Source organism: Globicephala melas, chromosome 1, assembly GCF_963455315.2.
Source record: "Globicephala melas chromosome 1, mGloMel1.2, whole genome shotgun sequence".
NCBI lineage: Eukaryota > Metazoa > Chordata > Mammalia > Artiodactyla > Delphinidae > Globicephala > Globicephala melas.
This window is the reverse complement of record NC_083314.1, coordinates 5,141,024-5,163,852: the sequence shown is the minus strand read 5'-3', so window position 1 is coordinate 5,163,852 and position 22,829 is coordinate 5,141,024. Positions and strand designations below refer to the sequence as shown.

General features: G+C 38.2%; 1 protein-coding gene across 5 annotated transcripts in view; it reads left to right on the top strand.

Moving 5' to 3' along the window:
* Positions 1-22,829, top strand: part of CRB1 (crumbs cell polarity complex component 1) — a 267,605-nt gene that overhangs the window by 28,487 nt on the left and 216,289 nt on the right. For 4 of the 5 annotated variants that reach the window (XR_009563008.1, XM_060294412.1, XM_030884095.2 and 1 more), the window contains exon 2: positions 14,354-14,491. The exons of the other annotated variant lie outside the window; for it this stretch is intronic. Coding sequence is in view for 3 of the 4 variants with exons in the window: in XM_060294412.1 (XP_060150395.1) it covers positions 14,354-14,491 (138 nt within the window). In the remaining variant the exon portion in view is untranslated. The remainder of the gene's footprint in view (positions 1-14,353; positions 14,492-22,829) is intronic. 5 annotated transcript variants of the gene reach the window in all.

The following is a 22,829-nucleotide window of genomic DNA, read 5'->3' as shown; positions in this document are numbered from 1 at the left end:
AGCTCTATAGAAATGTTTGTAGTTGTCCTTGTTGTAGAATGTTGGAGGTGGCTGTTATTTGATTTTCAGAGCAGACCTATAAGGTGCCTTTTAAGAAACAGGTTCAGCGATGTTAAGCATGTGCAATATCATGTAATTGCCTGGTATGCAGTCAATACTCATTAAATACATATTTAGTGAATGAAGTTATAGACAGGACTGGCTGACATTGAGTCTTGTGCTTTTAATCACTGTTCCTCAAAATATCTCTTTTACTTATTTCCTGCCAAATAAGATCACTTTCTCCAGAATGGAAGCTGTGTGCTTGACTCTCCCTGGCTTCTTTAGTCTTGTCTTAAAAACATTCTGTTAGAAATTCCTTGAAATTTGTCCCATAGAGCTAGCTTCCTCCCCAAGTCTTCAGTGCAATATGGGGTTTTCCAATATTTTAATGTTTTAAAAAAATCATTTCAGTTGGTATTGTGGTGTTAGGAAGAAGGAGAGTTAGATTATCTGCTTAGTGCCAGCTTACCCAATATTCTCTTGTAGTGATATTTTTCTGTATTCAGGATTTTTATCAGTTACCAGAACTTGAACTAGGTTAATATCTAGAACGATGAATAGTTTTCGGTGATGCTGTTACTTTACTACTGGTGGTAGAATCTTTCTGAATATAACTCATTTTGGACCTAGCTATCCAGTTTGTTTATACCCTAGATCAGACATTAGCAAACTTTTTCGGTAAAAAGCTAGGTCATAAATAGTTTCGGTTTTGTGGACCACGTGGTCTTTGTTGTAATGCTTAGCTCTGCTGCTGTATTGTGAGTGCAGCCAGCTGTAGACAACATGGATGTGAATACATGGCTGTGCTCAAATACAACTTTATTTATGGACACAGAAATTTGAATGTTATATAATTTTTACATTTTATGTGTTAGATATTATTCTATTAAAAACCTGAAACTATTTAAAAATGTAAAATCCCATTCTTAGCTTGCAGGTAATATAAAAATAGGCAGCTGTTTAGAGTTGTTCCACAGACCGTAGCTTGTACCCCCCCCTTTTCCTGCATCAAATGGCCACAGTCCCTATCATCCAGATGATTCCACTTTATTCATCACACTGCAGCTGGGATTATCATCCTTAACTTTAAACCACTCATCTAATTATATTACTCCCTTCCTTATGACCCTTTGTTGACCCTCCAGACTCCTTGGCATGACATTCCAGGTCACAAAACCTGCTGAGTCCACCTCGTCCAGACATCTTTCAATACTTCCCTCTGAGCATCCGCTGGTCAAGCTAATCCCAGTTATTTGCTGATTCCATAAATACATTCATATATTCTGCTGTCTCCTGGGTCTTGAATACTTTTATCACACATTATTTCTTGGCATAGTTTTACTTATTCTTAAAAAGTCCATTTAAAATGACATCTCTTCCAGGAAATTGTCTCTGAATTTTCAGGCAGAATTAATCACTTTTGCATTCATGCTTTCATAGCACTTTGAACATGTTTTAAAACATTTATCTTATTATGTTACAATTCATTGTATTCGTGGTTGTCTACACCGATTTTTTTTTTTTTTTTTGCGGTACGCGGGCCTCCCGCTGCTGTGGCCTCTCCCGTTGCAGAGCACAGGCTCCGGACGCGCAGACTCAGCAGCCATGGCTCACGTTCCCAGCCGCTCCGCGGCATGTGGGATCTTCCCGGACCGGGGCGAACCGGTGTCCCCTGCATCGGCAGGTGGACTCCCAAACACTGCGCCACCAGGGAAGCCCCTACACCGATTTTAATATGAGCTCTTAATGTAAATAACTGGGTTAATTTATCTGTGTTTTCTCCAAACCTGTATATATTTGGGACTTAACAAATGATTTTGAATGTTGCAACAATAGAATTAGATTTGAGTGCTCATATCTGCCATACTGCACACAAAATGTGTTTTATAAAGAAGGAAAAAACCCCAGCACTTTTGGAAGGAAAATAGTGTGTGGGTTTATCCTTTACAAAGCAAAGATTCACTTGGTAAACTAACAAAACTCTTAAATTTGTTTGTTTTGAATTTTTTCTTAGTGGGTTTGAATTTTTAAGGCTATAGTTTCATTTGCTAAAACTATCAAGGTTTTAAAGAATTAACAGCTCTTTGTGCTGATACCTTCCTCTGCCACTGCCAGTGAGGTCGAAATTATAAATCTGAGATTTGGGGAGTTTTTTCAGTACTGAGCACTTGGGTGCTGAAATAGTCTCAGAGTTCATCCCAAATGTCCTGGGGACGGAAATGGTGATAAAGCTTTGGGTAGCTATGCATCCAGACTCTGAGCTTCCACTCTGTTCTCTTCAGCCTCCCAATTCATACATCTTTTCTCCTCCTCCACAGAGAGGTAGATACATTTATTTACAGATATAAGAATAATTATTGGGAAGAAATCCACAGCCCTAGTATTTGATAAAAAGCTTCCTGGAGATTCTGCAGGCTTGTGGACCTTACAGTTATTCACCTGGTGTAGTACCCGGGCCCCCTGAAGACCAGGGTCAGCACATGAATCCCTCTGTACTCCTTTGCCCTCCCTTGTCCTGAGTGATGCACAAAAAATTCTATGTAATCATTATGTATAGCAAAATAGAAGAAAAAAGTACTATAGGGTGCTGAAAGTTTTAGTCCACTAAGGATTTTAGAAATTAATATTGATGTCAGTGGTGACAACTTGTCAGAATTGTTCATGTTTTTTTCTTAGTAGTGTCACAATGATTTATGATATGAATAGAATGCATTTTTTTATATTGTCTCTCCTACTCAAATCCCAGCTCTGTTGCTATTTCTGCTTTTCTGTGGTGGTGATAATTGAATGAGGAGAAGGAGCAAAAGAGCCTCATCTGTTTTAATTTCTGAGTAGGGACATAGATTAACTAGAATCAGGACTGCCCCCTGAACTCAGGAAGTCAGTTTTTACAAAGACACTTGTGTGTGTGTATATATATATATATATATATATATATATATGTATATGTATATATATATTAAGATATATTCATATATATATATCTGAATCACTTTGCTGTACACCAGAAACTAACACAACATTGTAAATCAACTATACTTCAATAAAAAAGGTGTCTATATATATCTTTATGAAAGATAATAATTTCAAAGGCAATTGTAGGGTTTGAATAAAGTAAGTTCATATATGCCAATAAATTAATTGAATCATTGCCTTTATCTTATTATGTGACTTCACAAATTTATATTTGTGTTCTCTCTACAATTCTAGAAAATATCTCTCAGTTAAACTTTTGCAGGACTCTGTAACACAAATAAGTACATTTTAATATATCTAGTAATTTTGTGGTGGGCATTCTCTTCAATGGGGAGTAATTTTTATGTGACAATGTACGGTGATTTATTCATTGGATTTTGTCGTTGTTTAAATTTAAAAACCTCTTAAGGATACTCAGCCTTGTCATGGATTCTTCATTAATTTTTTTTTTTTGCGGTACGGGGACCTCTCACTGTTGTGGCCTCTCCCGTTGCGGAGCACAGGCTCCGGACGCGTAGGCTCAGCGGCCATGGCTCACGGGCCTCGCATCTCCGCGGCATGTAGGATCTTCCCGGACCAGGGTACGAACCTGTGTCCTCTGCATGGCAGGCGTACTCTCAACCACTGCGCCACCAGGGAAGCCCCTCTCTTTAGGTTTATAATGGGCATTCGCTCCTTTCGGTTGCCAGCATGCATTTCCCCGTCATTTGACAGCAGCATCCTAAATTCCTTTGGGGGAATTCTTGCTTTTTCATTTGGTGTAGCTTGGTAGCACTGCATGGCAAATCAAGGTGCACAGCCCTGCCTTACTTAGGTAGGCCACTCTGGTTCCCTCTTCCTCGACTTTGACAGAATGGGGGAGATTATTCAAATTCATTCATGTGAGTGGTATTATCCTCACGGAATTATGCGATTCTTATTGTCCTGACTCAGCACCACCATGGTTTCGCTCTATTCAAACTTGTTCTCCTAAATTCTCATCTTCCTGTGAGGCATTGAGTATTCTGCCAATAAATTCTTTCTTTTCTTTTTTTTGGGGTTTTTTTTTTTTTGCGGTACGTGGGCCTCTCACTGTTGTGGCCTCTCCCGCTGCGGAGCACAGGCTCCGGACGTGCAGGCCCAGCGGCCATGGCTCACGGGCCCAGCCGCTCCACGGCATGTGGGATCCTCCCGACCGGGGCACGAACCCGCGTCCCCTGCATCAGCAGGCAGACTCTCAACCACTGCGCCACCAGGGAAGCCCTGAATTCTTTATTTTCTTAAGGTTACCTGTTACTTATAATCTAAGTATTCTAAGCTCTTAGATGTGGCTCTAGCCAAGAAAAATATTTATCAAGAATCAATACCTGTTGGGACTTCACCTTCCAATGCAAGGGGGTGTGGGTTCGATCCCTGGTCAGGGAGCTAAGATCCTACATGCCTTGTGGCCAAAAAACCAAAACATAAAGCAGAAGCAATATTGTAACAAATTCAATAAAGACTAAAAATGGTCCACATCCAAAAAAAAAAAGTCTTAAAAAGAATCAATACCTGTCATGGTTCAGATCCTGGTTGGAAATGAGCATTAATAATTGTAAGAAGGCACCCACATCCAGTGCATCTGGATTACTGGCACCTATGCCGATTTTGGAGAAACAAGGACTCTTCCACCTGTCAGTCGATTGCTTTGGTCTGGCTGTCTCATCTATTCGCTAGGGAACTTCAAAGTGCAGACTCAGCCCCTTAGAGCCACAGACATTTTTGCCAAAGCAGTACAAGTTGGGAACCAGAGTTAGTCCTATTGCCCTTAGCATGTTTGCTCACATGACTATCAGGCTTATTCTTTCACCTTAATTCCTCTCACACTTTTTCAGCACATTGAGCTTCTGCCTGGACTTGCTGATTTGTCTCCCTTTCCCACTCTGGGCCTAAGTCCCTGTTTTGAACCCAGTCCATGGTCTTGGAACCCTGAATATCCTAAGTATATCATGTCAGAACTCTCCCCGTTGTGGTCTAGCCCAGTGCCCCATGGCATGACCACTGGCTGAATTTCTGTTCTGAATGGACCGACTTGGAACCTCCTGAGGTTCTGAATCTGCTCTGAGTCCTTTTGTGGTTGCCAAAACTATAAACTTGAAAACACACACACAGTGTAAGAGCTGTGAGCTTAGTTTATTCAGTGTCATATGAGGACTATAGCCTGGGAGAAGCCTCTCATACAGCTCTGAGAAACTGCTTCAAAGAGGTAGGGGAAGAGGCTGGTATATATGTGATTTTAGAAAAGGGGTACATGTAATCCAGCGTATATCTTGGTAGAAGGTTACTGCTAATCACAAGGAACAGATATCTCAGTTAATGATCTTAGTACTTTTCTTAATATGAGGAGATACAAGAGTCCAGTTTCATTAAAAAAATTTTCCTGAAGTATTTCTAACTATCTGAGGGCCTATTCGGCCTATTTCCCCAGAGCACAGAGTGCCTCATTCCTGATCTTCACCCTGAATTTCTTTCAGGGTGTTCCGTAGGTCAGTAAATGCAGTGGCTAATGAGTCAATCCTTGTAGACCAGATGGTGAGTGACAATTTGCACTATCTATCATCTATCTATCATGTTTCTATTTATTGTCTACCTAACTATAACTACTATATAACTACATAGTTATATATTCTACAGAAAATATATCCTTCACAAACTTTCTACACAGAACTTTGAGATTTCAACTTCATCCACTGTTTTGGATGTTACTGAGTGTCTGAACTCACCACACCTTTTCATTTTCTGTATTTCCAATGCTTTGACATCTTTTTCTGACCTTGGAGAGACTGAGAAAGTGCCCCTCCCAGGACTAGCCAATTCCTAGAAATAGGAAGACTCCTCTGCAAGCATGCCTTTCAGATGCAAACTAACCAATTCAGAGCCCACACCCCACCACTTCCTTTATCAGACTCATACTCCAGACCACTATTCTCCTGCCCAGATCACTCCAGAATCAGGGACCAGACCACTAAAGACGACCTCTACACCCCAGAGCCTGCTGCAATTATTCCAGCTAGCCTGCTTACCCTGCCTCACCCATTCCTTTTATATCTTCTAAACGAAACCTGCTTACCCTGCCTCACCTGTTCCTTCCTGCAGAAACAGGAAGGAACACATTTTCCTACTGTTCCTTCTGCCTCCTGGATGACCATGGTGCTTCCTGTGTGGCCCTGCCTAGCATGAGGTGTCCCCTCCTCTTGGGAACTGTGAATAACAAACAAACCATCTTTTCAGTGGCAATCATCTTCTGATCTGCTGGCCTCACTATACCTGAATAATAATAAAACCTACATTTTAAAACAGAGTCTCTTTAACAGGTTATCAGGTTGTGTGCCTTTGCTTGGATTTCCTGGAATGAAGCAAGGCTTAAGTGCTAATGTTTTATTGAGAGGTTTAATTCCAGAGCAGGAGTGTGGGAATTGGTGAATGAGAGAGAGAGGAGTATGGGAGAAAATATAAAGTGGTACTTTCCTTAACTGGTCCTTGCTTGATAAATCACACACACACAAAAACATTATTTAGTTCTGTCTCTAAGGGATTCAGTTTTGGTAATATGTATTTTTCTAAGAAATTATGCACTGAATCTAGATTTCCGTATTTATTTACATAGAATTGTAAAAAGTGATCTCTTAGAGTTTAAAAAACGTCCTCTGAGTTAAATCACTGTATCTCCCTTGTCATGTATAATTTTGTCATTTTTCATTTTTTCTTAATTTATATATATATATATATATATATATATATATATTTATATCTGTAGTATGTTGGACTCTCTAAAATATGGGACTCAGCATCCACCCCAGAGGAGATTAGATGAAGGTCATCTGATCTGGAGGCATAGAGAGAGGGTAATAGGGCTTGGAACTGGAGAGGCAGTGACAGGAGACAAAAGGGCAAGTTAGACCTGGTTGAGGGTGGGAGGCATGGGAATCGATTAGAAAGAGATGAGAGAGTCAGCTTAACTATGAGAGAGCCATGGGGATGTTAAACCAACGTCTAAAACCATGCCTGTCCATCCCTGTGTGCATATATTATCCATTACTTATGTGAAAGAGTTGGTCAGCTATTCTCCAGGCTATTCTAGAAGACTTTCCTTTGAAAACTGTCTGTGGCCTGTTGATTATGTAACAGAAAATTCTGTTTCATGCCCAATGACTCTGGTCTATACTTGGCCCCAACTGTCCCATGTGTCCTTAACTCCTTGTTGTTAAAAAACCAGGACACTTGGAAGGTTCCCTGAAACAGAGGGTGGAGTCCTTGACTCCTTGTGGGGCTATGGTGTTGTGAAAGAGAAAGCCTTAGTGTTGGTATTGGGTACACTCTGGCGTAGTAATCAATAGAGTGTTTTCTCTCCTTTTATATCATTTCTCTTGTACTTGTAAGGAAGCCGAGACCTACTTATCTATAAATCTGTAGAGTCTGTATTATCTATACAGACTATAGATAATGCTCATATTAAATTAATGTTTATTTTATTTAGTTGAATAAGAGATTGTACCAGCAACTAAAATCCATTCATGAAATCTAGCTTTCTTTTTTGTTTTTATAGTCTATAATTTTTCAAAATCTAAAACAAAGCAATCACAAATGAAAAGCTCTCTAACTCAGTAAATGCTACTGGAAAATGGATAACATTATAAACATCAGTGATATATAATCAGAAAACAATAAGATGAATAAAAAAGAATAAAGGTTAAAAGACTTTTCAGGATTCAAAAATAGCTCTTACTCTTTGAATAAATAGATTTTAAACTTGATATGAAATTTATTTTTGGATATAATTTACAGATAACCTTTACTTATGAAAATAGTCAGCATTTGGGAGGAAGATTACTGAAATCATTAATAATAGAGATCATTTGCATAAACAAAAATAATGCAAAATGGAAATATTAGATTGTAGGAATCCAAAATAGAATAATAACCACAGGGTTAAAATGAATTAAATACAAGAATCTCCTGACAGTATTTTATCAAAACCCAGTGTTAAGATGATCCTTAAGCTCTATTTATATCTTGTTACAATTTATGATATTGAAATTATTTAGAGGATTACATCTAAAATTGCCCTATGAAATTTGCCATATTTATCAGCCCTCTGTAAGAAATATTGACCACTTAAATTTATATTAGTAAAGATAATTTTTGACATTCTTTTCTTTTTTTTTTTTTGCTGTGAACCATTCTTAAAGTCTTTATTGAATTTTTTACAATATTGCTTCTGTTCTGTGCCTTGGCCTTTTGGCCACGAGGCATGTGGGACCCTAGTTCCCCGACCAGGGATCAAATCCCCACCCCCTGCACTGGAAGGTGATGTCCCAACCACTGTACTGCGAGGGAAGTCCCTGACATTATTTTCAAAAGACAAGATCTTATCAGATCCAGCAAAAGGGAATTCATATAAAGTAGAAATTTGTGTGTTAGGAAATACCTAAACATACTCTAAAACCTAAAATTACTGCTTTTATGCATTTGCCCTAGAGAAACTCTTGTGCATTTGCACAAGAGAGGTGTGTAAAATGATTATTGTTAAATTATTGTTTGCATAGAGAAAATTGGAAACAACACTGACACCCAGAAAAAGAAATAGTTAAACTATGGTACATCCATCCTGTGGAATGCCACGTGGCGTTAAAAAGTGTGAGCCGGAGGGCTGCCTTGGTGGCGCAGTGGTTGAGAGTCCATCTGCCGATGCAGGGGACACGGGTACGTGCCCCGGTCCAGGAAGATCCCACATGCCGCGGAGCAGCTAGGCCCGTGAGCCATGGCCGCTGGGCCTTACGTCCGGAGCCTGTGCTCCGCAACGGGAGAGGCCACAGCGGTGAGAGGTCCGCGTACTGCAAAAAAAAAAAAAAAAAAAAAAAGTGTGAGCTGGAGAGCTGGACACCACCTGCTTCTCGGCCCCTGCCCTCCCTGGCCAGGTCCTGGTCCTTTGTGACCCTTGGCCGCTGTGGTCTGGAGATGGAGCCACTGCTCCTGGCCTGGAGCTATTTTAGGCGCAGGAGTTTCCAGCTCTGCGCAGATCTGTGCAGACAGATGCTGGAGAAGTCCCTTATGACCAGGTACCTGCTGGACCCTGTCAGCCCTGTGGATCCTGGAGATAAGGCTGAGGGCCCTGCGGGGGGGGGCAGTCTCTAGGTCCCTGGGAAGTGGGTCCAGGGAGGAGGGCCCGGGGTGGGGCGGAGGTTGACTGTGTGGTCAGCATAGACACCTGGAGTGAGACCCCCTGGAGACACACACACAAAAAAGTGTGAGCTAAATAGATTTAATAATGTGTAGAAATACCCAAGACATATTGTTGAGTGAGAAAAGAAAGTTGCATAATAATACACATACTATAATATTATTTAAAAAGAAAAAAATGAAAAGAAGCCAAATAATTTGTCTATCAGTCTATCAATCAGTCATCTATATATCTGTCAACCTGTAGTCTAGAATGGTATAAAACAATCTTCACAAACAATAACAATGGTTATTTCTGGGGAGGAGTGTGAGATTGATATTCATAAAAGATTCTTTAGAGTACTTTTACAAGAATACATTTATAATTTACTTATATAATTAAAAATAAGTACCATCATGCCAAGAATTAAGAACAATAGATTAGTAGAACTGAGTTTGAATCTGAACTCTATCACTTATTATATGTTTGACCTGGCTGGCTCAGCCTCTCTTTTGTTGAATCGAGATAACTTCATATACTTTATGGAGATTCGATTCTGTGGGTATTAAACGAGAGAGCGTCCAGGAAAGAATCTGCAGTCCAGAGCAGGTAATCAGCTGAAGATAACCAGCGCTCTTTGCACTCTATTAAGTCAATTTTAAACCTCAAGTAACTGAATGATGAAGTATTTTTTCTCACTAGGTTGCATCTGCTCACTAGAGTGTAGATCCATAAGGGCAATGAGCCTGTCTTAACATATATATATGAATTACTGATGTTTACTCTGGTGTCTGGTATACAACAGGCACTCAGCAAATGTTTGTACATTAATATGATACCTATCTATTCCACCAAGAAGAACTGCTCTCCTGAATTCTGGAGTTGTATTTCCAGATCCTATCACATATCCTCATCTTGCTTTTGAATAGGCACCTCAAACTGAACATATTTTATAACCGTACTTATCATTTATATCTACACACCTTCATCTCTTCCTATATTCTTTGTTTTATGACATCTAGCTTATTGATGAAAAGTCTTCAGTACTTTTTACTGTCATTCCACTGTAGATGTTTTAACTTTAAAGACAAATATTGACCTTTAAGATTTTATTTTGTTCACTTTGTCTTATTTCACTTATTTTTGATGCACTTTAAATATGGTATCTTCTAGGGACTCAGTGGGCTTTTCTAAATTCAAGAAGTCATATTTTTTTTCTCATATTTAAAAAATATATACCATTAGGAATTACATCCTCCCCATTTTCTTCCTTCATTCTTCTGGAATAGAGCTTTCTACCTCTCTTCGTTGTTCATTCTTTTGGACCATCTCCTTATCTCATACTGCTCTATTCTGGATGAATTCTTCGGAACCATCTGCTAGTTAGCTGAGTGTAGTGTTGTCTACCATTTAAGCCATCAGTTGAATTTTTTTATTTCACTGACTACTTCTCATTTTTAGAATTTATATTTGGTTCACTTTCTAATAGGCCTAATTGTTTTTCATGCATTCTTTTATCTCTTTAAAAATTTTAAACAGACATTTTATAGTGTTATTTTAAAGTCTCTTCTGATAGCTCCATTTTCTTTGAGTCTTTTGAGTGTGAATGTTTCCGTTTGTCATGTCTTCTGTCTCTTATGGCAGCGGGTTTCTAGTTTGATCCATAGTTTTAGACTGTGAGCTTATCTTCAGTAGAGGCTGCCTTCCACAGGAACCCTGTGTGAACAGTGAGTTACAGCATTCCCACACAATGGTTCCTATCAGGCTCCTCTCACTGGACCATTGATTTTCCTATTTCCAAACAAGTACTTCTTTCTTTCCTTTTTATATTTAATAAGATTTTTGGCTTAGAATTTTGCACCCCATGTTCAGTGCAAGTTGAGACCTCCACATGGTGTAGGCTCACACATGGGGCAGGTCTGTGTTCCTGTTTCTCACAGGGAGCCATCTATCCACATTCAAGAGTAGGAGTCCTGCTTCCAATCTGCATTCCAAAGCCAATGGGAGGAATTGGAATTCGTCCCCTGCATGAAGCCAAAAGGCAAGAGATTTCTGTCCCAATTGGATATTCCCCTCCCCCCCTTTTTAGAGCTAACCTATGTATTTTTACAAAAGTTATAGTTTGTCCAAATGCATGTATTTCAATGTGTTTGACTTGGAGGAGAGTGCTTGCTCCTTCTTGTTTGGAAGCCCTTGTCTATATTATTTATTTCTGTGAGCACATTACTATTATCCCAAGTGCCCAAGCTGGAAAAATTATAGCTTTTCTGCAGCCTTATTCTCTACCTCAGTCCTTTCGATCTATCTAGTTTACTTTTACTCTTTTTTTTTTCATTTGCTCTCCCCACTGTCTGATTTAGTTTGGGCCCCATCGCTCTCTTGTGGGCTATGACAACATCCTTTTCACTGGTTTCCATGCTTCTCATCTGCCCTCTGCCAGTCATTGCCACGTGACCATGGGAGTTATCTTTCCAAATGCAAATCTAATTAAATTATGCCAATCCACTGTTTAAAACCTGTTGATTGTTTCCTTTCTTCATATTAGAAGTTAAACTACCTTGATTTTGTGGTTTACTGAGTTTTATGTGCTGACATTGCCCTGTTCATACTTGTATTTCTGCAGTATCAGAATATGTTCAGTTCCTTGATCTGCCCATACACTGTATGCCTCTATTCCTATATGCATGCCCTTTTCCTGAAAAGCCATTAAACACCACTTTCCCTCTATTTATTTGTTTCACCCACACTTGAAAATTCAGCTGAAATATTACTTCTTTTGTAAAGATTTCCTAACTTGCCCCAAATCTGACGCATAGTAGCCATTCACTCTTTTGTTTAATAGCTATATCTGATTATTTTCCTATATTCAAGCTCAACGTATACAATTTCTTCACACATTCTTTGTGTAATATGTTTTCCCAACCACTTATTATCTTTGATAATTTTGTCTTTTGAAAAACCCAAATTTTCTTTGCCTCTTTAATTGTGACACTCATAACACAACTTTACAGAAGGTTTTCTAGTACCGTCAGATTCTATGCCTGGAGCCCTTCATTTCCTCTCCAGTCTATCAAGTGGTCTTGTACATTGTCACTCACTTAGCCTTGAGGTCCATGAGGTCCATGGTGGAACCCAGTTTTATTTTTTTATTTATTTTAAAAAATTTTTATTTATTTACTTATTTTTGGCTGCATTGGGTCTTCGTTGCTGTGCGCGGGCTTTCTCTAGTTGTGGTGAGCGGGGGCTGCTCTTTGCTGCGGTGCGCGGGCTTCTCATTGCTGTGCCTTCTCTTGTTGCGCAGCACGGGCTCTAGGTGCGCGGGCTTCAGTAGTTGCAGCACTTGGGCTCAGTAGTTGTGGCTCATGGGCTTAGTTGCTCCACGGCATGTGAGATCTTCCCGGACCAGGGCTCGAACCCGTGTCCCTTGCATTGGCAGGCAGATTCTTAACCACTGTGCCAGCAGGGTTTCCAATAAAATTGAGAGTTAGGTATAGAGATTTCCCATATACGCCCTGCCCCGACACATGGAGAGTCTTCCCCATTGTCAGCATCACCTACCAGATGGTACATTTTTTATTAAATAAACTTACATTGACAAATCATAATCACCCAAAGTCCATTACCTTAGGGCTTGCTCTTGGTGTTATACAGTCTGTGGGTTTGGACAAAAGTATAATGACATGTATCCATCATTATAATATAATACAGAGCATTTTTCACTGCCCTAAAAATGCTCTGTGCTCTGCCTATTCATCTCTCCCTGGAGGCCTTTTTAGGACAGATGGAAGATTTGATCGTTCTAGTATGTGGATTTCGCAGAGTCCACATTGCAAAAAGCGTAAAGGGATATGTAAGAATAAAGATGAAAATGGAAACCATAGGGTTTATTGAAGGCATAATGTTCTAGAAATCAATGGGGAGACTCTAGTCCTAACTCTGCCATATCTTTCTAGATGACTCTGGGCAGACAGTATAATTGCTCTGCATTTTCATTCTCTAACTGATAAAATACAGGGATTAGAATAGAGGATTAATACTGCCTCTATAATCTGTAATTATTTTACTCTAATTGTTAAATTGCTCAAGCTAAATTATTTGTATTATAGGGGAAGATCTTTAAAAACAATAACTATCATGAACTCTGTAAGAAATAAAAAACTAAAATGGATAAGCCCCACTATAGCAAGTAAAATCCTCTGGGAGTGGGTCAGCATATAACATTAGTAGGAAACATTAAGCCATCAAAATATTATTCCCTATTTAGATACACAAGCAGGAAATATAGAGACTTTAAAATACATAAACTTCTGACAGCTCTCAAGTTTTACACAAAATCTGAAATGTAAATTGCGTTTTGAGTGTAACAAGTAGCCAGTTTTAACAACGGAGCAAGGCCATGTACTAGCACTAACCTTAGAGAATAAGACATCTGACTTTAACTATAGATGTTTCTGTGAAGCGTCCAAGGAAAATACAGTCTTAAGGACTTGAACAATTTAATCTGAAGAAAAATACCACAGTACTTAGCATAAGTATATATAAAAAATAAGCAAATATATTTGCATTCAACAATTATGGTAAGGCAAAAATTCAAGAAACCCCAGAGGTTATAAATATCATGAACAGGATTAGGAATGGGCTCTAGGTTTATGGAAGAAAAACTGCTTCTAAATAGTCTCCAGAACTCTGTCCATTTTATCAACAACCGTAATCTGACTGAGTTATGAGAGTATGTTTATGAAAAGGTGACGTGTCTGTGAATTGGGTTCTGAAGATGAAGGTAAATATACAGAAATACAGGGTGTTCCTTTAATAGTTGTCAGATCATAATGATTGTGTGCCAAGACGGTCATCAGAAATTAATTCCTCTTTTAAGAATGATTCAGGACACTCACCTAAAGCAGGCCCTTTTCAGGCAGCATTGTTAAAGGAAGGAAAGTAGTACACAAGGTCTGAGGGGGGATGACTCCAGTCCAGCATGAAGAAAGTCTGCACCAGGTTTGAAAAATCACCCCATCCTCCTGTGTAAGTAAGATGCTAAGAATCACAACTGCTTTCCGAATCTAAGTCCCCAGTCTTCTGTGAGGGAGCTGTAGGAGGGGAAGGGGCAGAGGTGGCACCCAGGGGCTCTGAGACTCTGGCTTCTTTCTGAGTCAGGCAGAGCTCGGGAGCTGGACAGGGACCAGACCACCACCAGCACGTCGGAGCATGTCCTCCACGAGACCATGGCGCTTCAGACAGTTACCCACCTTCTCATCTTCTGCCTCAGTCTCTCACTGCTCATCTCCATAAAAAGTAAGCCTCTTCCATTTATTGAACTTCTGACATTTCCTGACTTTTAAGTATTTCATGGGAAAAGTGTGTAGTGTTGCATGTTCTACAAAATGAAAGGCTTTAAAAAAAAGTAAAAAGAATTTGGTGTGAGCAAGCATCCTGTGTTAAACAAATCAGTGGGACCAGTCAGTGTGAACAATTTTCTGATTCTATGATTTCCAGTAAGTATTCTAATAGAAAATGTTCTTTTTCAGTCTTTTGAGTGGTGAGCAGGAGGTTGAAATGGCCACATAGAGAAGGTTTTTTGATGTATTTATACTTTTATGGAATAGATCGGGCACTTTGTAATTGATATCCTTTAAAAGGAAATTAATCATAAGCTATATAGCATTTTATTCCCAATACTGTGTATGTATCTTCACTTTTAAAGAACTTGGTGTCCCAACATTTGCTCTCACAATCAAGGAGATAGAGTCTCAATTTTCCCCAAAGGATAATGGTTCAAAGCATTTCTTTTGCCAGAGAGAAATGGGCTTCCTTTCTATTGTATGTGCTTCTGTTTTATAAATGGAGTTGTCATATTCCACAAACTTCCCCAAATTGAAACAAGAGTAATGTTTCTGAGATAATCTTGTCGGATGTTCGGCAGTGTGGAAAATCAGAGGAGACCAACAGCCTCAGCTGTGTGTTTATGAACGACAGTAGCTATTGAACATGCTTAAAACAAAGACAGGCAGAGTGTGTGCTTGTCAAAGGGGCCATGTGATTTGTGTCTGTCGAATCTGAATATCAATAAGGCAAGGCATAGATCAGCTGCTGTTGAACAAGACTCCTTGGTGTTAGAACACAGTGTTGTGTAATCTGGGTCACCTGCTGTGGCTGCACCAGCGAGACTGTTACTTGTATGGTTTACAGCTGAGCGTATATCAGAGGTTTGGTGAAAACAGGAATAGATGCTATAGCTAAGGCAGCTGAAGGCAAGTGGAGAAAGACCAAGTCAAACTAAAAGAAGGAACAGTAAATTCGCAACACATACCACACACTCAGGACTTTTTTTCATAGTGGTACTTATTGAAAAGAGTTGTCATTTAAATAGTATTCATCCTCCTTGAAACTTAAAGTGGACCCCATGCAATCGGAAGTGAGGCATAGAAGTGATATGTTGAGACGTGGGGGGAGAAATGGAGCAAAAGAAATGACAAGACACGTAAAACGCAAGATGAAGTCAGGTTACAGTACATTTTATGGCAAAGACCTTTGTAATTCCAATGCAGGGTATACTCTAATTCCTAGTGTTTGCTGCACTTAGCTTTTAAGGAGATGAATATGTAACCTCTAGAGTACCATCTCTTTTTTTAGGGGCTCAACTTTGCAACTGAAATTACATACAAATAATTTGTCTTCTTTCTCTTTGAGTGGGGGATTATTTATTGATAGTCTTTAAATAAATACTTTGTAATTACTTGATATATTCTCTAGCACAATATTTTTATTAGTTAAAAAAAATTGAAGCTTCATTTTGTTTAATTTTTAGGCAGGCAGACTCTTATCTGTGTTAATATATTTGCCGGCAAGTTGTGATGATATTGCCTTCCTCGTCAAAACACTTAGTTTAGACTTTTATTTTTAACTGACTTGAAAACTTTCACAACCTCAGCCTTCTTTTCCACCCTTGCCTCTTAGTACTCATGACACAGATCCTATATTCCAGCCATATTAATAAAATAATAGCTAATAGTAAAAGTTGCTGACATTGCTAAGCATTTTATATATGTTATATTTCATTTAATCCTTACAACTCCACCATAAGATAGATATGATGATAATCATCCGTATTGTATAGAATCAGATGGCTATCCCAGGTATCTCAGCCTTTGGTACATAGCAGAGAGCTGGAATGTTTAAGATGCAGCCTCTCAAGTCCAGCCCCATATATTTCATATGTCTTGGTAGGTCCCATGAGTATGTAGTTCAACAAGCTCTCTGTTTCAAATGCAGGTGATCACAAGTTCTACACTACCCAATATATCTTTCTTGAGAACTTTAGTCATCAGAGTTGTAAGATATAAACATCTCTCTCTCTCCTCGGAAGGATTATTTAGGAGAGAAAATAAGCAGTATGAGCTTTACAAGCATTATTTCCATTTAACTTGCATGACAAGTAGAACTTGTCATTAATTCCATTTTATAGCTGAAGAAACAGTGGCACAGCGAGGTTATTTACTTTCCCGAGGCCACGCTGCAGGGAACGGTGGACCTGGGACTAGGACCCAGAGGTCCGACTCTGGATTCTGTGCTCTTAGCTTACATGTACAGACTCTGTTGAAGGGATAGTGTGGAGGGATTAGCGTGCTGCTCAGAACACAATAAAAGCACACAGAAAATTTTAGTTCTTTGGATCATATGCGTTCAGTGAATCAATGATTTTTCTTCTTGAACTTTGAAATACATTCTTTTAAAATTAAGAGAAAAGAGTCACCCTTGACTCCATACTATACTTTTTCATGAAAGTGGTGCCTTGCTGTCCTTCAAGGGGCATGCTGTGACCTTGATGCATGAATCTGTGGTGAAAGCCTTTAAAGAAACTACCTTATTAGAGCTACCATGCATTAGGAAAGTGATTGACAGCGGTATTTCATGAGTCCTTTATGCATCTGGAGGTAAATTGAATATTTGTCAATGTAAATTCCACATCTAGTTTAATTTAAAATTAATTGTTTTAACCCATATTCGAAGTGTGGTCATAGTATACAAGTGAAATGTGGTTTGATAAAATTATTATTTAAGTTATTTGAATAATTTCAAAGACTTTGGGATAGCTGAATTTGAATAGCTGAATTTGAATAGAGTTATTTTAAAGAATACTTTCTTTTCAATCTACCTAAAGTATAAAGAAATAGAATCTATAAAGACAAAATATGGTCGTATTTATTCAGTCTTAATGCGGCTATCAAGAAATAATTGAGTTTGCTCAATAGGTCAGAGAAGGTTGATGTTATTCATTAGGGAGTAATCGTCTAATTTTCTTTAAAATGTTACTTATGTAGAAACATTTGAAACCTTTATATTCACCATTCCATTTAACATCTTTGCATGTTGTAAAGCGCTTACAGAATTATCAGAGTGAGAAAAAGGTATCTTTGCTTTTTCATAAATTAAACAATTATCTCATCAGTTTACAGTAGAATTCTCTACTTCATGAAGGTTACTCACTGTTCCCTGAATCATGTAGCAGAATTAATTTTAGCTTGTAATTTTTGATGCTTATTTTAGGCGAATCAGATTTTTCAGGAGAACTGCATTATTTTTCACCTTTGGTGATTTTCAAAAATTACCATTAATGGTATTACAATATAAAATTTTGAAATTCGAGAGGACAACAACAATCAGGGTTTTTAGTTCTCTTTTATATTTTACTGCTGATTTATTGGAAATCCCTGAGAAGCCCAAATTTCTCCTTTTAGAAAATGAAAATGAGAGTATCTATCTTCCCCATTCACACCATCCCTGTTCACATTAGATTAAACTTCACTATACATACTTTCATTACAATTTGCATTTCTTTTCATAGTATGTGCCAAAATTTGAAAATATTACTTTTGCGTTGACTTATGTTTTACCTATGAGGTTGTAAGACATGGTTGTAGAAACCATGGGTGTTTTGCTAACTGATATATCCTTAGTCAGTGGGTAGCTACTGTCCAGCTCAGGGTAGTCACTCAAGGAATAGTTATTAAATGAGTAAATGAATGATGGAACTTTTATAGCATTTGCTATAAGAATTGAATATCTTCCTTACTCATGACATTTTGGCATTATTTTTTAACTCTTACATTGTTTTATTTTTTATAAAAGACTTTATTATTTTAGAATAATTTTACGTTTACAGAAAAATTGAGAGGATGGTACAGGAGGGCCACCTATATCTCATACTCAGTTTCCCCTATTATTAACATCTTACCTCAGTATGGTAGATTTGTTACAATTAATGAACCAATATTGATACATTATTATTAACTAAAGTCAATAGTTTATTCAGATTTCCTTAGATTTTTTTTACCTGATATTTTTTTTCCTATTCCGGAATTCCGTTCAGAATACCATGTTATATTTGGTTCTCAAGTATCCTTAGGTTCTTTTTGGCTGTGGCAGTTCCTCTGGCATTGTTTTTGATGACCTTGACAATTCTGAGGAGTACTGTTTAGGTATTTTATAGGATCCTCTAGTGGAATTTGTGGGATGCTTTTCTCATGGTAAGACTGGAGTTATGGGTTATTGGGAGGAAGACCACAGAGGTAAAATGTCATTCTCAAGATATCACCTCAAGGATCTGTGCAATCAACATGATTTATGACTTCTCTCTCCTTTTTTCTTTTTTTTTGATTTATGACTTCTGATGTTGACCTTAATCACTTGGGACGTGGTATTTGTCAGGATTCTCCACTGTAAACTTCTTTTTGTTCCCTTTCTGTACTTTCTTCTTAGGAAGGAAGTCACTATGCACTGCCCACACCTAAGGAGAGGAGAATTATGCCCGCCTCTGGGAGAGCAGAGCATCTACATAAATTACCTGGGATTCTTCCTCATGGGAGATTTGGCTTTTCTCCACTGTTTATTAATTTATTCGAGTATTTATGTCACTATGGAGTCATGGATATTTATTTTGTACTCTGGGTTATACTACTAATACTGCTACTACTTTACTGTTTAATACTTACTGTCTAATACTACTTTACTGTTTTGTTTCTCAAGTTGTTCTAGCTTTGGCCACTGGGAGTTCCTTCACTCGGTCCTGTTCTCTTTTATCCTACTCCCTATCAACGTGAGGTGCTTTACTTCCTGACTTTCTGGCTCTGCAAGATGTTCCAGACTTGTCTTGTGTATTTCCTGCCCCAGTCCTACCATAAGCCATTGCTCCCGTGAGCCCTGGTTCCTTTTCACTAGAGAATGGCAATAGAAACCAATTATCTGAATGTAAGGTGTGCTTGGTGCCACTGGGGTATCATTTCTTTCAGGCCATCTCAGCTGATAGAGCACAGAAATATATGTGTGTATATACACATTTCCTTACATATAACTGTAGGTACCTTGGTACGTATATTAAGCTAAACATGAGTTTATGTTGATGCCTCTAACTTCATTACCACATGGATCATTCTAGCTTCCTCCCCTTCCTTGTCTGTAAATTCCCACTCTAACAGTGAGAAACCTGCCATCTGCCATTCATTTACTTAATTGTTTAAATTCAGTAAATATAATTTAAAAAGTATGTAAAGTATATAGGAGTGTCGAATTCTTAACCCATAATCCTGTAGAAATACCTTTATCAATTTGAGTACACTACTTACATGCATTTCCTTTTGTCTTTAGTTTTAACACTTTGCTTGTTTCCTTAGGACAGCACCTTTTTCCCCACCCCCTTCTGTGTGATTGTATTATACATTTTTTTTGTGTCACAATCAACATTCTTTCCTGGGATCTTTGCATACAATAAAATTCACTCTTTGTGCTCTAAGGTTCTATAGGTTTTGACAAATGCTGCACTACAATAGTATACAAAATAGTTTTACTACCCTAAAAGTCCCCTGTGATATACCTTTTTCACCCTCCTTTCCTGCCCCCAACCCCTGGGCAATCACCGATCATTTTATTGTCTCTATGGTTTTGTCTTTTACAGGATGGCATATAATTGGAATGATAAAATATGTAGCCTTTTCAGACTAGCTTCTTTCAAGTAGCAAAATTCATTTAAGTGTTCTTCATGACATTTTGTGACTTGACAGCTCATTTCTTTTTATCACTGGATAATATTCCATTGTATAGATGTACCACAGTTTGTTTATTCAACTATTGGACGTCATCTTGGTTGCTTCCAATTTGGGGCTATGGTATTAGTTTCCTAAGGCAGCTGTAACCAAGTGCCATAAACTGTGTAGCTTAAACAGAAATTCATTCTCTCATAGTTCTGGAGGCTAGAAGTCTGAAATCAAGGTGTCAGCAGGGCCCTGCTCCCTCTAAAATCCTTCCTTGCCTCTTCCCAGCATCTGGTGGTGGTCTTCAATCTGTGGCATTCCTTGCCTTGCAGCTGCATCACTCCAAGCTCTGCCTATATAATTACATGGTGTTCTCCCTTCATCTGTCTATAGCTCTTCTCTTCTTTTTATAAAGACATCAGTCATATTGGGTTAGGACCCATCCTAATAACCACATCTGAACTTGATTACATTTACAAAGACCCTGTTTACAAATAAAGTAAACAGGGCACAGGTACCAGGGTTTAGGACTTCAACATATCTTCTTGGGAGACACAGTTCAACCCATGATATCTATTATAAATAAACCTCTGATTTATGATGAAACTGCTTAATTAATACCACTTTTATTGGGCAAAGTTAACTTTACATGCAAATGAATTATAAAAGGATTTTTTAAAACTTGATAAGTGCTCAGTGTAATATGTCCATATTTTTCTCTTATTTTTCCTCATTCTTTACACTATCCCCACCTTCCACACATTAAACCTTTGGTTTTGAATTGAGGGCTCAGAAATTTCCTCCCACATAGATTTTCCTCATGACATTAGAGTCTGGTTAATATAGAGAGTGGCACCAGAATTGGGCATAAATGTGTTTTCACATTTTCTTGGGACAAATAGCTTAGCACGCTTCCCCTACATGAATGTTCAATACTTTAACCTACTTTTCTTTCACAAACTGTGTTTGTTACTTGGGGCACCAAAAGATTACTATCTTTCATTATCAATTCAAAACAATGGTTATAAATTACTTTGTTGTAAATGTATTATTTGTTGTGTTTATTAATATAATATCATTCTTTATTTTCTTCTTATGATTTTGCCATAACAGTGAAATTGGAGGAAGGAATGTACTTAGTCATCTAGAACTAGGTTGTTGATATTAACACCCTTTATCAGTCTTCTAGGGTTTCCTTCCCAATTTAATAAAAAGCAGTGACTCCTCCGAAGTTTTCCAGCAATGTGTTAGGTAAGTTGTCATATATTCCCATGCCTTCTTTTTGTTCTCAGAAAAGTTCTATTACAAGGGAAACTGAAGCCAGTGTACTTAGAATAATAACAGTATGGGACCAAAAAATAAGAAAAGGCATGGCAGTAGGTATGGGCATGACTATTCAGAGCCAAAATGTTTTGGCTGGAGCAGAAAGTTTATTGGTTCTAGAGGGAAATCAAGTAAGATTAGTTGTCCCTAGCCTCAAGATAGGATAATTAATACATATTTAAAAGTTTACTGTTTACTCACTCATTTCTTCATTGACTCCTTTATTCAACTATTAAGTCTACATGCTTGCTACTGCTCAGAGGATACAGTAGTAAACAAAGAGACCACAATCCTTGCTATTGTGAAGTTTATATTTTAATGGGGTGAGACCAGATAAGTCTCAAAAATCAAATAAGTACAATATGTAATTATAAGCTGGCAGTAAGTGCTTTGGAGAAAAGCAAAGGATGAGAGACAGAGAGCAGTTGAGCCATGAGGATATCTGGGTGAATACCATTTTGGCAAAGAAAATAGGGGCAACTAGTCCTGAGGGAGGAGTGTGCCCAGAGTGTCTGAGGTATTGCAAGGTGTCCAACGTTGCTGGACTGGATTAAACAAAAAAAAGAGCAAAGTAGGAGAGGTCTCAGGGGTTTTGTTATCCATATCTCGAGTCCTACAAAGTAGCTATTATTAAGCCAATTAAGACACCTGAGACCATGGTAGCTTACGTGATATACCTAAAACACAGCTACAAGGTGATACAACTGAGATTTAATCCCAGATCTGTCAGGTTCTAAGCCTCATACCAGCTCACAAAAGCCAAGACATGTTAAAACATTCAGGAATTTTGCAAGCCAGTTATTAAACTGCTGGTGGCTTCAATGTGCAACAGTGGAAGTAATTGCATCACAGAAATTGGCAAACACTACAAATCAGGGTGGTATTTTTTTCTTTTTGAAAAAAATTAGTGCTAGATAACTGAGTGTCCATTTCATCTTTAAAACTTTTCCAAATTAAAAATGTTTACAGTTTCAACTGCTATTCCACTCCTGTGACTAATATCTGCAGAGGCAAAACTTGCTCCTATGTAACCTAGATTAAACTTTCTGTGGTCTTTTTGGTTCTTCACATAATTGTGCTGATAATTCCCAAATGAATGATTCTTTTCTCTGAATCCAAAATTCTTTGATCCTTAAAATAAGTCCACTGTAGGCAAATTAGTGAGAGCAGAGTGCTAATGAGGCTGGGTTTATTGTTCAATCTCAGTATGGTTCTGTTTGCTTCGCACAGAGACCAAGTGTATACAACGAGTACTGGTCAGTCTGATCTGCTGGTCTCAAATT